General features: G+C 40.9%; 1 protein-coding gene across 1 annotated transcript; it reads left to right on the top strand.

Moving 5' to 3' along the window:
• The first annotated feature begins 3,456 nt into the window (after window positions 1–3,456).
• Window positions 3,457–4,553, top strand: LOC113926984 (60S acidic ribosomal protein P0-like). The gene has a single exon (XM_035728563.1). The coding sequence runs from the start codon at window positions 3,530–3,532 to the stop codon at window positions 4,481–4,483; it is 954 nt and encodes a 317-aa protein (XP_035584456.1). The 5' UTR covers window positions 3,457–3,529; the 3' UTR covers window positions 4,484–4,553.
• Window positions 4,554–13,703: the final 9,150 nt, after the last annotated feature.

The following is a 13,703-nucleotide window of genomic DNA, read 5'->3' as shown; positions in this document are numbered from 1 at the left end:
TTCATGTTGTAGAAGGGGTCCAAAGTAATAATGCTTTAATAATAAAATAAATATTAAAATAGAAATGGTAGGTGTGCTGGTTTAGACTTGTAACAAAACTTCTTCCTTCCATTGTTGTTTCTTTATCTAGGTCATGGTGAATCTAGATATTTCTTTGTAAGCCTGGAAACTCACGTATTATTTGATTTCTTCATGTACTCGACCAAATGCAGGGGCCCAAGGTAAAGAGGAGAAGGCAATTTAGAGACAGAAGTAAGGAAAGGACAAAAATACAGTTTAATAACTTAATCAAAATACTGCTCCTGCCTTCACTGGTGGAACACATGACAGAATGCAAGCAAGACTAAATGGAATAGAGAGGTTCTCAAAAAGCTGGGTTAAAAAATCCTATCAAAATAAAGGACTGCCGGACTGCCAAAACTTCCCAGGCACACTGATGAAAGTTGTAAGCTGCACCATGAAAAAATAAGTTTATGTATGTGTAAAAACAGTCTATCAGTGACTTTTACAAGACAATAATTACATTTCCCCCTGAATGTATGTATATTTATTCCTCACACAGTTTTTCCCTTTTAACTATTCGATCATTTCTCTTTCCAGTTAGCTATTTCAATTTGATTTCCTTTGAACAAGTTTGGTGCGCGTTGGTGGAATAATGGCCATGTTTTTTGACCATGATCTCTTATATGGCTGGGGAACAGTAGTTCTCTGCACCTCAAAGAGGCATACAGCTGATAACGGACAGTGGTGCTTGTTGAAGAATCTTAATGCTTTTATGCCAGCATCTAAGTGGATATCAAGTAAAAAAATCTCATCCTTAAAACAAATGAACATTATTCACAAAATACTTTGTTACTTCTCATTTAAGACTAATAGTATAAAGAATGTTATCTTCTATTATGTTATTGATCAAAAAATGGAATGCTTAGCATGAGATTTATTGTCTTTAATAATTTAATAACTATATTACATGCGGAAAATTATCCAATTTTATTTTATGATGATGATGTTTTGTGTGATATTAAAGAGTTTGAAGAATTTTATCTCATTTCCAATCTGAAATCTAGGGAGAGACAATGGGCTCTTTACTATCATCATAGCACAGGGAAGACAAGATAAATTTTAGTGTGAATGAGGATTACCCAACGGGATTTGAATACTTTTGAAATGCTTTAACTCTCATCTATGAAATAATGGAAAACTTTTCACACAGTTGCTGTCTTACCCAGCTTATAACTAAAATGGCAATAAAACAACTGCACATAAGCTTTGGTACAGATGGAGCCTTAGCAGTATAGTGAAGTCCGCACCATTAATAAATCTTAGAACTGAGAGTGGAATTGAGAGGTGGGGATAATGAGACTAATGGGCAATGTTCACGCCAGGAGTGCCTCCCAGCTTGCGATTATATGGTAAAGTTCTAGAAACTGTCAGTTCCTGTCACTGGGCAAGAGGAAGATGGTGTCTCTGCTATTGACCATGGAGGCCAGGGTCTTCTAGGGGTCATCCATGAACCCCAAACATTCTGCTTAGGGGAGCACAAAAATTATTCAGCAAACTTTACTGAGGACCTATTTTGTCCTGTGCACGATGCCTGGATCTGAAAGGAACTGAGATAGGAGAAATAGTCCCTGCCAAGAGGAACGCCCTGTTGGCCTGGAAGATTGACTTGTGAAGTGCATAATAATTACAACACCCTGTGTGAAGTGCTGCCATCAAGTGTGGTGGAACATAAACAGAAGAAGTACAGCTTTGCCTAGAGGCAGCAGGCAATGCTTCACTGAGGAGGTGACATTAGACCAGGGGTAGATACTTGCTCTCTTATTAGGAAACAGGGAACCATCTTTCAAATACTGAGAACAGCATTTTAAAAGAGGCAAGACATTCTTTTGGAGAATGTTGCATAGCTCAAGTAGCTGAAGCAGAGATTCTACCTCTGTCCATTTTTGTTGTCCAGCATCTAATTTCACTTTTTTTTAGAGAGAGAGAGAGAGAAAAAGAGAGCGAGTCCATGTACGTGAGCAGCAGGGTGGAGGGTAGGGGCAGAGGGAGAGAGAGAGAGAGAATCTTAAGCTCCATGCCCAGCACGGAGCCCAACGTGGGGCTGGACCTCACAATCTTGAGATCATGACCTGAGCCGACATCAAGAGTCGGACACTTAACAAACTGAGCCACCCAGGCACCCCAAAGCTAATTTCAGTTTTGATGGCCAACTTTTCCCTATGCAGCAAGTCTGACTCTTGTTTCTGCATCCCTCACCACCTCCCCCTTTCTTGGCAAGAAATGGCTATCTAACAGGCTCTAGCCACTCAGATGGAGCAAGGAAGGGAGGCAGAAAAACACATCAAGTCAAGAATCCTTCTGGTGTTAACAGCATCATTGGGGTTGAAATTTCCAGGGACAGTGGCTGTGGGGCCATGGCACACCCAGTGTCCAGAAGCAGTGTCCCCAGAGAGCGGCAGTGGTGGGAGAAAGCCCAGGACCATTGTTCTGTAGTGGCCAGACTTAACAGTCTCAACTCTCTTGCTTCTGTAGTCTGCTTTTGGCTGTGGTTTTTCTACTTAGTCTCCTTTTCTTCCTGCCTTTTCTGAGTCTGGTTCTTCAATCTTCCCAAGGTTTCTATGAGTTTCTCAATATATCTTGTCATAAATTCTTTTTGCAAAAAAATCAGCCATGATTCTTGCAACTAATGACCCTATTTAGGTCAATAGTGTTCATGTATAAGTGGAGAGTGTGAAGGGCAGTTAGGGCAGAGTGTGAAGGATCTCATGCTATGCTAAATATATTTTTTTCATATCTAAGACCTAAAATAAGGGAATGATATGATCATATGTGTATTTTAAAAAATAATTCTGTTGTTGATGTTGAGATTGGTAAAGAAAAGAATGAAGACAGGAGTCCAGGTAGAAGACTATTGTGATGGTCAGGCAAGAGATAATGAAGGCTTTAAAAGGAAAAGGCAGTGATTAAGAAAGAGAGAAGAGGATTTGAGAGATTTTCCAGAAGCTAAATGTATTGGTTTGGATGACTTATGCTGTGGGTTAGAGGGAGAAGTTGATGATGGCTCTAAGTCTTCTAGCTTGGGTGAATGGATGGATAGAAGGCTGATGGGGCCATTGATTAGGTAAGCCAAAGAGGTTTTGGATACATATTTAAAGTACAATTACCCGGTAGGCAGGTACATATACAGAACTGAACTGGAGCAGAAAAGTGAGGGATGGAAAAGTATGAATGGCGTGATCAGAGTATTTAGGTGATCAGAGTAGATGAAGCACCTTTGAGAGCTATAGATAGGTAAATAGCTGGCTAAAGAAAATATCCTCAAGAATATCAGCAGTGACCACTCTCAAAGCTACTTTACAGCTCCTTTCATCCAATGACCAGCTATTTGTTGCATAACTTGTGAAAGGTATTCAACCTCAATTTTAGTTAGCAAAAAGAGGTACACTATGGCTCTTCTTTCCAGTCGTCCTCGTGAGAGTGACATCGTCTTTAAACCCTGCGTGGCAATCCCTGACGCACCGCCGTGATGCCCAGGGAAGACAGGGTGACCTGGAAGTCCAACTACTTCCTTAAGATCATCCAACTTTTGGATGATTATCCGAAATGCTTCATTGTGGGAGCAGACAATGTGGGTTCAAAGCAGATGCAGCAGATCCGCATGTCCCTCCGCGGGAAGGCTGTCGTGCTGATGGGCAAGAACACCATGATGCACAAGGCCATCCGAGGGTATCTGGAGAACAACCCAGCTCTGGAGAAACTGTTGCCTCTAATCTGGGGGAATGAGGGCTTTGTGTTCACCAAGGAGGACCTCACTGAGATCAGGGACATGCTGCTGGCCAATAAGGCGCCAGCTGCCGCCCGTGCTGGTGCCATAGCCCCCTGTGAAGTCACTGTGCCAGCCCAGAACACTGGTCTGGGGCCCGAGAAGACCTCCTTCTTCCAGGCTTTAGGCATCACCACTAAAATCTCCAGAGGCACCATTGAAATCCTGAGTGATGTGCAGCTGATTAAGACCGGAGACAAAGTGGGAGCCAGCGAAGCCACACTGCTGAACATGCTGAACATCTCCCCCTTCTCCTTTGGGCTGATCATCCAGCAGGTGTTTGACAATGGCAGCGTCTACAACCCTGAAGTGCTTGACATCACAAAGGACACTCTGCATTCTCGCTTCCTGGAGGGTGTCTGCAATGTTGCCAGCGTATGTCTGCAGATAGGTTACCTGACTGTTGCATCAGTGCCCCATTCTATCATCAATGGATACAAGCGGGTCCTGGCTTTGTCTGTGGAGACTGATTACACCTTCTCACTTGCTGAAAAGGTCAAGGCCTTCTTGGCTGATCCATCTGAGTTTGTGGCTGCTACCCCCGTGGCCGCTGCCCCCACCTCTGCACCTGCTGCCACCACGGCCCCAGCCAAGGTTGAAGCAAAGGAGGAGTCGGAGGAGTCAGACGAGGTTATGGGATATGGTCTCTTCGACTAATCACCAAAAAGCAATCAATTCAGCCAAGTTTATTTGTGAAACAAGGAAATAAAGGCTCCTCTTAAAAAAAAAAAAAGAGGTACACTATGATTTCATTTTGTAATTTACATTTTAAAAGCAGCAGAATATTTTTTCAAAGGCCTTATGACACAGAACCCCAATTTATAAAACATCTGAAACTAGAGAGGCTCTGGTTGAAACAGGCACAGAGGCCAGGCGTCCCAGGACAGCCTTGACCCACCTCCTCAGAACCCTAGGGCTCCAGATAGAATATACATCTGTCTGTATGCATATGCAGACCTGTAACAGGAGACTCACAGCCTCCCTCCAAAGTATCCCCCAGTCCTTACCTGTGCTTACTGATGGGTTTGCCTTCCTTCTCTTCTGCGGCCCGGGCTCCGGTTTGTCTCTGGTAGCTGCTTGTGACGCCACATGGAGGAGCTACACATGGCCACCATGAAGACCCGATGTCCGCACCAAGGTAGCGTCTCAGGGTACACGCACAATTCCCTAACCTGGGTGTCAGGACAGTGCTTGATGCCCAGCACAGGTGAGCATGAGGGCCTTTTCTCTCATGCTCTGACATGCCTTTCTCGGCAGCCTAAAGCACATTTGAACATTTCCATCTGCCTCTAGTCTTTGCCTTTTGAATAAACCCTATCTACTAGTCCAGATGGGAACAGATACCATACCCTTCCTTCTATCTATACCTTCTTTCACTGAACCTCACTCTGAAAAAAAAAAAAAAAGACAAATAAATGATGTCAGACAGGTATGTTTGTAATGGTGTGGTTGTGTGTGTATGCATATGTATGAATATGTGTGTGAAAGAGACCTATACCATCAAAATCCTGCTACACATGGAACACAGCTTAAAAACCAATGGACTGTTTGGAAAGAACAATGGCTTTGTCATGATACTTATCTCTCTGTATCTTCCCTCCCCCCCTATTGTTAAGTTACAGGAGAGTGTTGGTAAGTACTTGACATTGGTAGGTGCTTGGCAAATAATTGAGAAAATGGGTCTGCTCTTTTTACCTAGATAATTAAAATGGGTGTACTTAGTATATGCCCTTTGAAGTGGGCTTCCACTTTGTGCTCTTTGTCTTTTTCATTCAAAACTGACCTCTCCTGGGGCGCCTGGGTGGCTCAGTTTGCCTTAGGCTCAGGTCATGATCCCAGGGTCCTGGGATCAAGCCCCGCATCGGGCTCCCTGCTCCACAGGAAGCCTGCTTCTCCCTCTCCCACTCCTCCTGCTTGTGTTTCCCCCTTTCCATGTGTCTCTGTCTGTCAAATAAATAAATGAAATCTTTTTTTATAAATTTTTTAAAGATTTATTTATTTATTTGAAAGAGAGAAAGTGAGAGAGAGTATGAGAGGGGAGAGGGTCAAAGGGAGAAGCAGACTCCCCACTGAGTGGGGAGCCCGATGTGGGACTCGATCCCGGGACTCCGGGATCATGACCAGAGCCGAAGGCAGTCGCTTAACCAACTGAGCCCCCGAGGCGCCCATAAATAAATGAAATCTTTAAAAAAAACAAAACAAAACTGACCTCTCCTGTATGGGTGTACATACATATTACAGAAGAGATATGTACTTAGACACAGACAAGATGTCGAATATGTGAAATCATTTAATGAGTATGGGGAACTGTATCTTCTCTTTATTATGGAGAACTTTGTGTGTACAAGATCTCATTGCCAGATGACTTGAACTGCATAAATATTTTCAAGATACTCCCAACTAACAATCTGTGAACAAGGGTGAACCTATAGAAATATTGTGCAAAAGCATTTGTGCCTTTTGCCTCCGAACACATTTTTGGAACAAGCATGGTAGTTGGAGCAACAAACAACAACAAGCATTTCTCAGCAAAACAAGCTTTTGGAATGAAAATAAGCATCAGGGCTATCAGCCAGGCAAAATCATGCAGATGTTGACCATTTTCATTTTTGTAAAATAGTATTTTGTCTGTTGTTGGTGGCCTTTTTGTACCATATGCTCTTCTCTTCGTCCCACTTTATATCAGACACAGAAAGTTCCTCAAAGAGATTTCCTGTCCCTTGCTAATCCATTCATCCTTTCTTCCTCTTAAACAAAGCCTTGTATGGAGTAACTATTTAGTAACAGAAGGCTTCAGGTTTTCAGATAACAGCTTAAATTTTCTATTTCATTGTTTGCAAAGCTTTATATTGGAACAATGTTTTAGAGAGGGATAGTACAATGTTATCATCTATGATAAAAGTTTTGTATGTTTTGTATATTTCTCATTTAAAATCTATCACTGGATATGAGACCATTTTATCCAGGTTGTTCATACATTCATTCCTTCGTTCATTTATTCAACAAATATTTCGTGAGCACCAGTGACTGATAACTCTGGAGAAGATCTGTGACTAAGGAAAAGATGATCCTTGCCATGACAGGGCTTCAGAGCGGTCAGAATCCTAAAAGTGTTTGCAAAAACCACACAGAAAACCTGGAATCTCTGCCAGTCGTTTTTGGATTCAGTATGAAAAAGTCAAAAGACACTGGGAATGATACCCTTCCTGTTCCCATATGCTGATGGTCTTACACTTAAATCAATTTTATTATTCTGACTTATTAACTGGGACTTGGCTCAGATATATGAAACAATTTGGTAAACCTGATGATTGAGCTCAGCCATTTATGTTATATATATTCATACATTATATTTAAGATGAATTACTCTTTAAAATTTCCATGTTGCATGTAAATGCTTTCCAATAATAATGTCATTTTTGAGTGTTATCTTAGAAGGTCTATCCTTTTTTATTGCTCAGCTTTATAAGGAGGGGTTATCACTGCAAACATGACAAAGAAAGCAGTTTGAACAAAGTTCTTAATTCACCACTGTTTGTTTGCTTTTAATTCAGTATGAAACTGTTAACCTTTACAAAAAGACAACTAGGAAAATGGCTAAATATTTATTTTCATAATCTCCAGTTTCACATATTTGTAAGTTCAGAACTGAAATCCTATATCTCCTCTGACGCCCTAGCAGAGCTAATGGTACAAACTCCTTTTTTGAACTTTTTCCCTGACTTAGTCTCTTAATTTTTTATGGCTCTAAAAAATAAAACATGAAAAGGCAAAGCCAGATATATTTTATCTTTCATGTATGACAGATGTTCCCTCACCCATGTTTCATGGGCATAATCCAGCTTTTGAAAACCTGGAGATGGATGTTGCTGCCGGCAAAGCCTCAAGAAAAAAGGAGTAGCTATCTTGATGAGCAAATCCTTCATAATGAGTCTTAGGGCCCTGTACTCTTCGGTCTTCTGGAGGAGATCCTACATTGAGTGGTAAAAAAATTAGCATGAGACTGAAATGTAAAAAATGGCTCTAAGTGTACCACTGGTGGTAGCGGCCATTTGGATAGAACGTTTTCCATTGGTGCCATTTTAAATTTACTCGACCAGTTGCTTTTTGGTTTGGTTTTGTTTTTAAATATTAGATGCACAGAGGTGAAGGCCAAGCAGTTTGATTTGTAAGATGGTCATGGAAACATAGGTGTTCATATGGATATTTTAATGGACAAACAAGGAAAAATAAGTTGATTAGCTATAGACATAAAACAAGCCAGAGGCTCTAGCTACCAAACTGGTACAAGATAAAAGTCTGCTTTAATCATCACAGGACAGAGACATTCTCTCTTGGTTCAGGCTGATCCTATCTCCTTATAATGCTGGCAGACAGAGCAGCTTTGCCTTTCAGATTTTCACCCAGTTATTTTTAGTTCTTCTGAAGCCTGGGAAATAAGAAATATAACCTCCTTGAAAAATCCAAGTGAGCCAACCATAGCAGGGCCTCTGAATCTGATTAGATAAAACAACAAAGAGGTTCTGTCAGGCCAGAGGCAGGAAGAGCCAAGGTGGGTGGCAATCTCTGCTCAACTCAGGGGAAATGTAGCCTCAAAGAATTCAAAAGTGGGTGAAAAAAATAACATAAGCACTAGACAACTTTCCCACATCTCAGGTCACTCTCTAAATACAGCTAGAAAAATTTTCCCTGCACTAAACTTTTTTTTTAATTTTTGAAGTATAATAAACAGTATGTGAATGTATGTTTATCCTAAGCACCACACTGAGAGAGAGGTTCGCTCTCTGCTAGTGTTTGTGCTCAATGTGAACCATTTTTCAACCCTCTTATTAGCTTGGAAGGTAAATCAGGCAAATTTAAGTTATAAAAGTAACTATTTGTTTCTAATTTTCTAATTTGATATTGGAGGGATTTAATGCAGTCCTTTCCCTCCATTATTAAAATGGAAGTGGATCACGGGAGTATATATGCTGGATTGAAATTCTCCCCTTAGGTGGAGTTGAGAAAGAAAGTCTGTTCAAGTTCTCCTCCTGGATTCCTGGTCTGCCAGATTTTAGCCCGGTGAACAGGAGGCAGAGTCTAAGCAGGGAGGTGGGGGTGGTCGATGTGCTGACAGTTGTCATCAGTAGCTTTGACAGGGCTACTGAATAAGCAACGTTATGCAGGCCCGTCCCCAGCATCACCACTTTGTAAAAGAAAACAAATAAAAGGGGGCTGGGTACTGAAATACAAGAGAGTAGACATCTGGCATCTTTCCGTCTTGGGAAGTCACTGAAGTGCTCTGTTCTTCAATCTCACTGTTCAAGATGGAGGAATTGCCTTCCATGCCACATTCATTTGATAACTGGAAAATCAGTTAACCTGGCTCCAGGTTCTTGCCCATTTCCCCCTATATTGCTGATGTCCATGTTAAAACTGGAGAAGCTAAAAAAAAAAAAAAAAAAGGTCGAATTAATAACGAGGCATTTAACTTGTTTCTTAGCTATGAGTAAAGTCAACCCTGGTATACTTCCTTCCTATTTTTGCTCTGAATTTCTCAGCTCTCTCTTCAGCAATACCCTGATTCTTCTTTAACATGGTGTGAGCAGCTGAGAGGAACCGTGGCAGACGTGGGAGAGGGTTTTAGTGAAGGAAGTGGAGCACAGTTGGGCCAGGGATTCCTACAGCCAGTGCAGAGAGCTGGGAGACATTCAGGTTTAGAGAGGATGAGGAAACAGGGATGGTGGGCTCAGCTGAGATCCCAGCAGGGACCATGACCCACCAGATTCTACTTCTTAAGCCAGGGCTGGGTGAAGTTGTTCCCTGCGGATGCACAGGTCTTCGGTGTCTGGTCCCAGATTCCATGATGGTTGTGGATATTATGGGTCATCCAGAAGTAAACGAACTATTATTTCACCCCTATTCCTTCAAATCAGAGAGCACCACTGATAGTCCCTAAGCATCGAGGTGAAGATGCTCTTGGCTTCCCTGCCCCCGTGGCATTGAGCACATGGCCTAGGACAGACTGTTTGGTCTGAGCTAGTTCTGTCTCTTTCTTGTGTCCTGGCTGTGCGATGCCATGTGGGAGTGGGAACTGGAATTTGCTTCTCAGTCACACTGTGGCTCTGTTAGTTTAGGGATCCTTAGAGTCAGACTTGGAAATCTGATGACCCCTCTCAAGACAGCCACCTACACCTTTCTGCTTTTTCCTTTGCAGACACTCCTACACTAATACACTAAGGTATTGGGAGACTTCGGCTATTAAAATATTATACACCTTTTTATATCAACCACTCATTTTTACCTGAAGAAAACACCTCAACCAAGCGTGTCTATCTATCCTGTGAAATATATAATATTGGTCCTTGGTTTGCACTTTCATGAGGCCAGATTGTGGGCTCACCTGTATGGAAGAGTTCAGGATGCTGTTGACAACTTCTCTGTTTGAAGTTTCACTTGTGGCTCGTGAGACAGACCATTTACACTAAAAAATCCCGAAATCCTCATTTAGAATATGCATTCCAAAAAGAAGTCCTAGGACCCATGACCTCATTTTAAACTTTAGATGAACTTTGTAATTAAAAGTTTGCATGACGGTGTTAAAATCGATTACACAGTTCTCTCTCAGCCTAAGGAATAGTAGATAAATCATTACTTTCTAGCCATTGTTTTTTTTTTTAAGATTTTATTTATTTATTTGACAGACACACAGCAAGAGAGGGAACACAAATAAGGGGAGTGGGAGAGGGAGAAGCAGGCTTCCCGTGGAACAGGGAGCCCGATGCGGGGCTCGATCCTGGGACCCTGGGATCATGACCTGAGCTGTAGGCAGACGCTTAATGACTGAGCCACTCAGGCGCCCCTGGCCATTGGTTTTCCCATCTGCAAAATAAAATACATTTAGGGAGAATTTTTCAGTTTGCAAAGTGTTTTCCCACATGCTCTTTTTTTTTTTTTTAATGCTCCAGTTTAGGCTAGATGGTCTATAAGGTCCCCCCAGCCTTAAACTTCTATGAGTCTGTGGCTACACTTCTATTATAGGATACAGACTGGAAGGAGGTTTCTAACAACAGAAACAGTAGAATGAACCGACTTCATGCAAGTACAGTGATGTAGGAATGCTCTTCATAAAGTTCTTGTATCTTTAGATAGTGCTTTTAAAAAATCACCATATGGTGCTCAGGCTTTTTGTTTAAAGGGTCAGATACTCATCATCTGGGGGTTCTGAAGTGGAGGAGACAGTCTGTCAGTGCCCTGGGAGCCAGAGCAGCTGAGCATTTGAAGTCAGGCAGCCACCCACATAGTGCCAAATTTGTCACCATGAAATTGTCTGTGCAAGCTCTGAAAGAGAGCACAAAGAACATGACACCTGTCCTCTCGTTTATTCCCTTTCTTTCAGCATCTTTTTCACTAATCACCTCTGAACTGCATCAGTACAAGAAATAAACACTGGCAGAGACAAGCCTCTGGCAGAGCACTCAAAGAGTCTCTCCAAAATGTGTCTTGAAAATAATACCCAAATTAAGCCTAAAGACCAGGCTGTTCTCTTTGTCGTTGCAAGCTTTTTGAAAATGCTCATTTCCTTAATGTGATAAAACTTTTTCAAGGAAATAAGAATTTGGTCAGGATCCATGGCATCTCGTTCTTAGCCAGCACTTTCAGGGAATAATTTCACCACAAGAAATTCTCTCAAGCTTCTTATTCTGATTCAGAAAATCATTTAACCAGTATTGTGGAATGATCCCGTTTTTGAGGTATAAGGCAGGCATACTGGGTTTTGCTCTCTGAGGAAAGACTTTAGCAATCTAAAAACTTCAGACTGCAATTCTAGTAGAAGGCACACAGAACTTAAAAAAAATTTTTTTTCCCTTGAAAATTCATAGAGGCCTTTTAAAGCTCAGTATTATTCCTTAACTATTGTGTGTGTTACTAATTCTATATTCTGTCCAACTCTGTGAGGAGTTCTCTCGAGTACCGGAGCAAAGGCTCAATGGCTGACTCATCTTTGGGTTTGGATTACATGTGTGAGTTTGTGTTTTGGATGGAGCTTTCTGGAATAGCAACACTCCATCAAAAACACAGTGGCACACCTGTACTCCAAATGGTTGAGTAAGACAAAACATATGACATCAAAACGCTGGGAATCATATTAAAAAGAAAAAAGAAGAATGCAGCCTGTAGTGAAGATGAAGACAGCACCAAAGTGCTACTATACAGGAAGAGTCGAGAGTTTTACGTTTGTTACTCATGAAATGATTTATCTATCATTTAACCTCTGCTCATAAGCCATGTTCTGCCTGATGTTGACATGAACACCATATACACAGCGTGCAAAAAGTTGCTCATTTGGATGTTCCATCCTAAAAGATAAATTATCACCACAAGTCACACGAGAAATGACTGCTGCTTGCATTTCCAAACACTCTCAAATACCACAGAGAAGGTAACAATGGCTTCTTCTGGAATTTTCAATGGTAACTGATGGTGTAGAATAGATTTTGCTATTTTAAGGGAGGATTCTATAAGTTAATGCTTAATATTAAAAGAAGAAATTTATGTCTTTGTTTTTCATATAAAACTTTCACAAATTACTTTTCCAACTTAATAAATTCTTACTCAGACCCCTTAGAGGAAGGTGTCACTCTGGTTGAACTTTCAAGTTTACATAATTTATTTTTTTATGGATATATTTTAAAACAAACGTACTAGAAATTTTTCTATCTGGGGGCACCTGGGTGGCTCAGTCGTTAAGCGTCTGCCTTCGGCTCAGGTCATGATCCCAGGGTCCTGGGATCGAGCCCCACATTGGGTTCCCTGCTCAGTGGGAAGCCTGCTTCTCCCTCTCCCACTCCCCCTGCTTGTGTTCCCTCTCTCGCTGTCTCTCTCTCTGTGTCAAATAAATAAATAAAAATCTTAAAAAAAAAAGAAATTTTTCTATCTGTTCGCGTACTCATCTCTACTTAATTGGCTGCAAGAAATTGTTCTTGCATGTAAAGAAGTGCAAGCAGGCAAGTGTAAAAATAGAACTTCTGATGGATAAAAGCTCATTTCTATAAGCAGTTGATTTTTAATAACTGAGTTTGAACTTTTGTTCACTGAAACTTGTTATATTATAAAACTTCCATGGTTATCTACACAGATTTATATTGTTTTTCCTTCTTACAATTCTTACTTATACTATATATATATATATATATATATATACACACACACTTCTTACTTATACTGCTTTCCTTCCTTCCTTGAACCATGTGGACTTATTAGACAATAAGAGCACATTGTTTATTGGATAATATGTCTAGATTGCAATTTTTTTCAAAGAGAGCTTCTATATTGAGATTGCAATGGATATCGATTTTAATTAACTACTTGCTCCCCATGATCTATGCATCACACCCATGAGATAGCTGTCTATCAATTCTAGTGCCACCCTGTACTGTGGTCTAAAACATGGGGACTGAAATTAACATAGGAGTTTGAAAATCCAGCATTCTAAACTACACTCACGTTGACCGGTCCCATGCAGAAGACCAAGGTTTGGCATTAAACACAGATTTTTCTGGAAATATCACAGGAGAAATGATTATTAAAATCACTAACTACTTTTTATATTGCGCACTCAGGACACACAATCATAGCATCTAACTTAGAAGTTTGGTGCCACCATGGTCTTTATTGAGAAACATGTGGCTGACAATTGAGAAGCTGGGAAATATTGTGTGGATTAAAGGAAATAAATTAAGAGCTGAGTTATATAAATCTTGAGCGCTCGTTGCACCTGGAATCATTTTCATGGCAGTGCATACAATTGGTCTTTCTCCTCTTTAAAGTATCCTGGCTGCAGAATGAAAATTGCTGTTTTGAGTAAGTACTAAACAAATCTTTCATTTGACCACTC

The sequence above is a fragment of the Zalophus californianus genome, chromosome 7, assembly GCF_009762305.2.
Source record: "Zalophus californianus isolate mZalCal1 chromosome 7, mZalCal1.pri.v2, whole genome shotgun sequence".
NCBI lineage: Eukaryota > Metazoa > Chordata > Mammalia > Carnivora > Otariidae > Zalophus > Zalophus californianus.
Note: the sequence above shows the minus strand (reverse complement) of the source record. Positions and strands in the feature narration are given on the sequence as shown.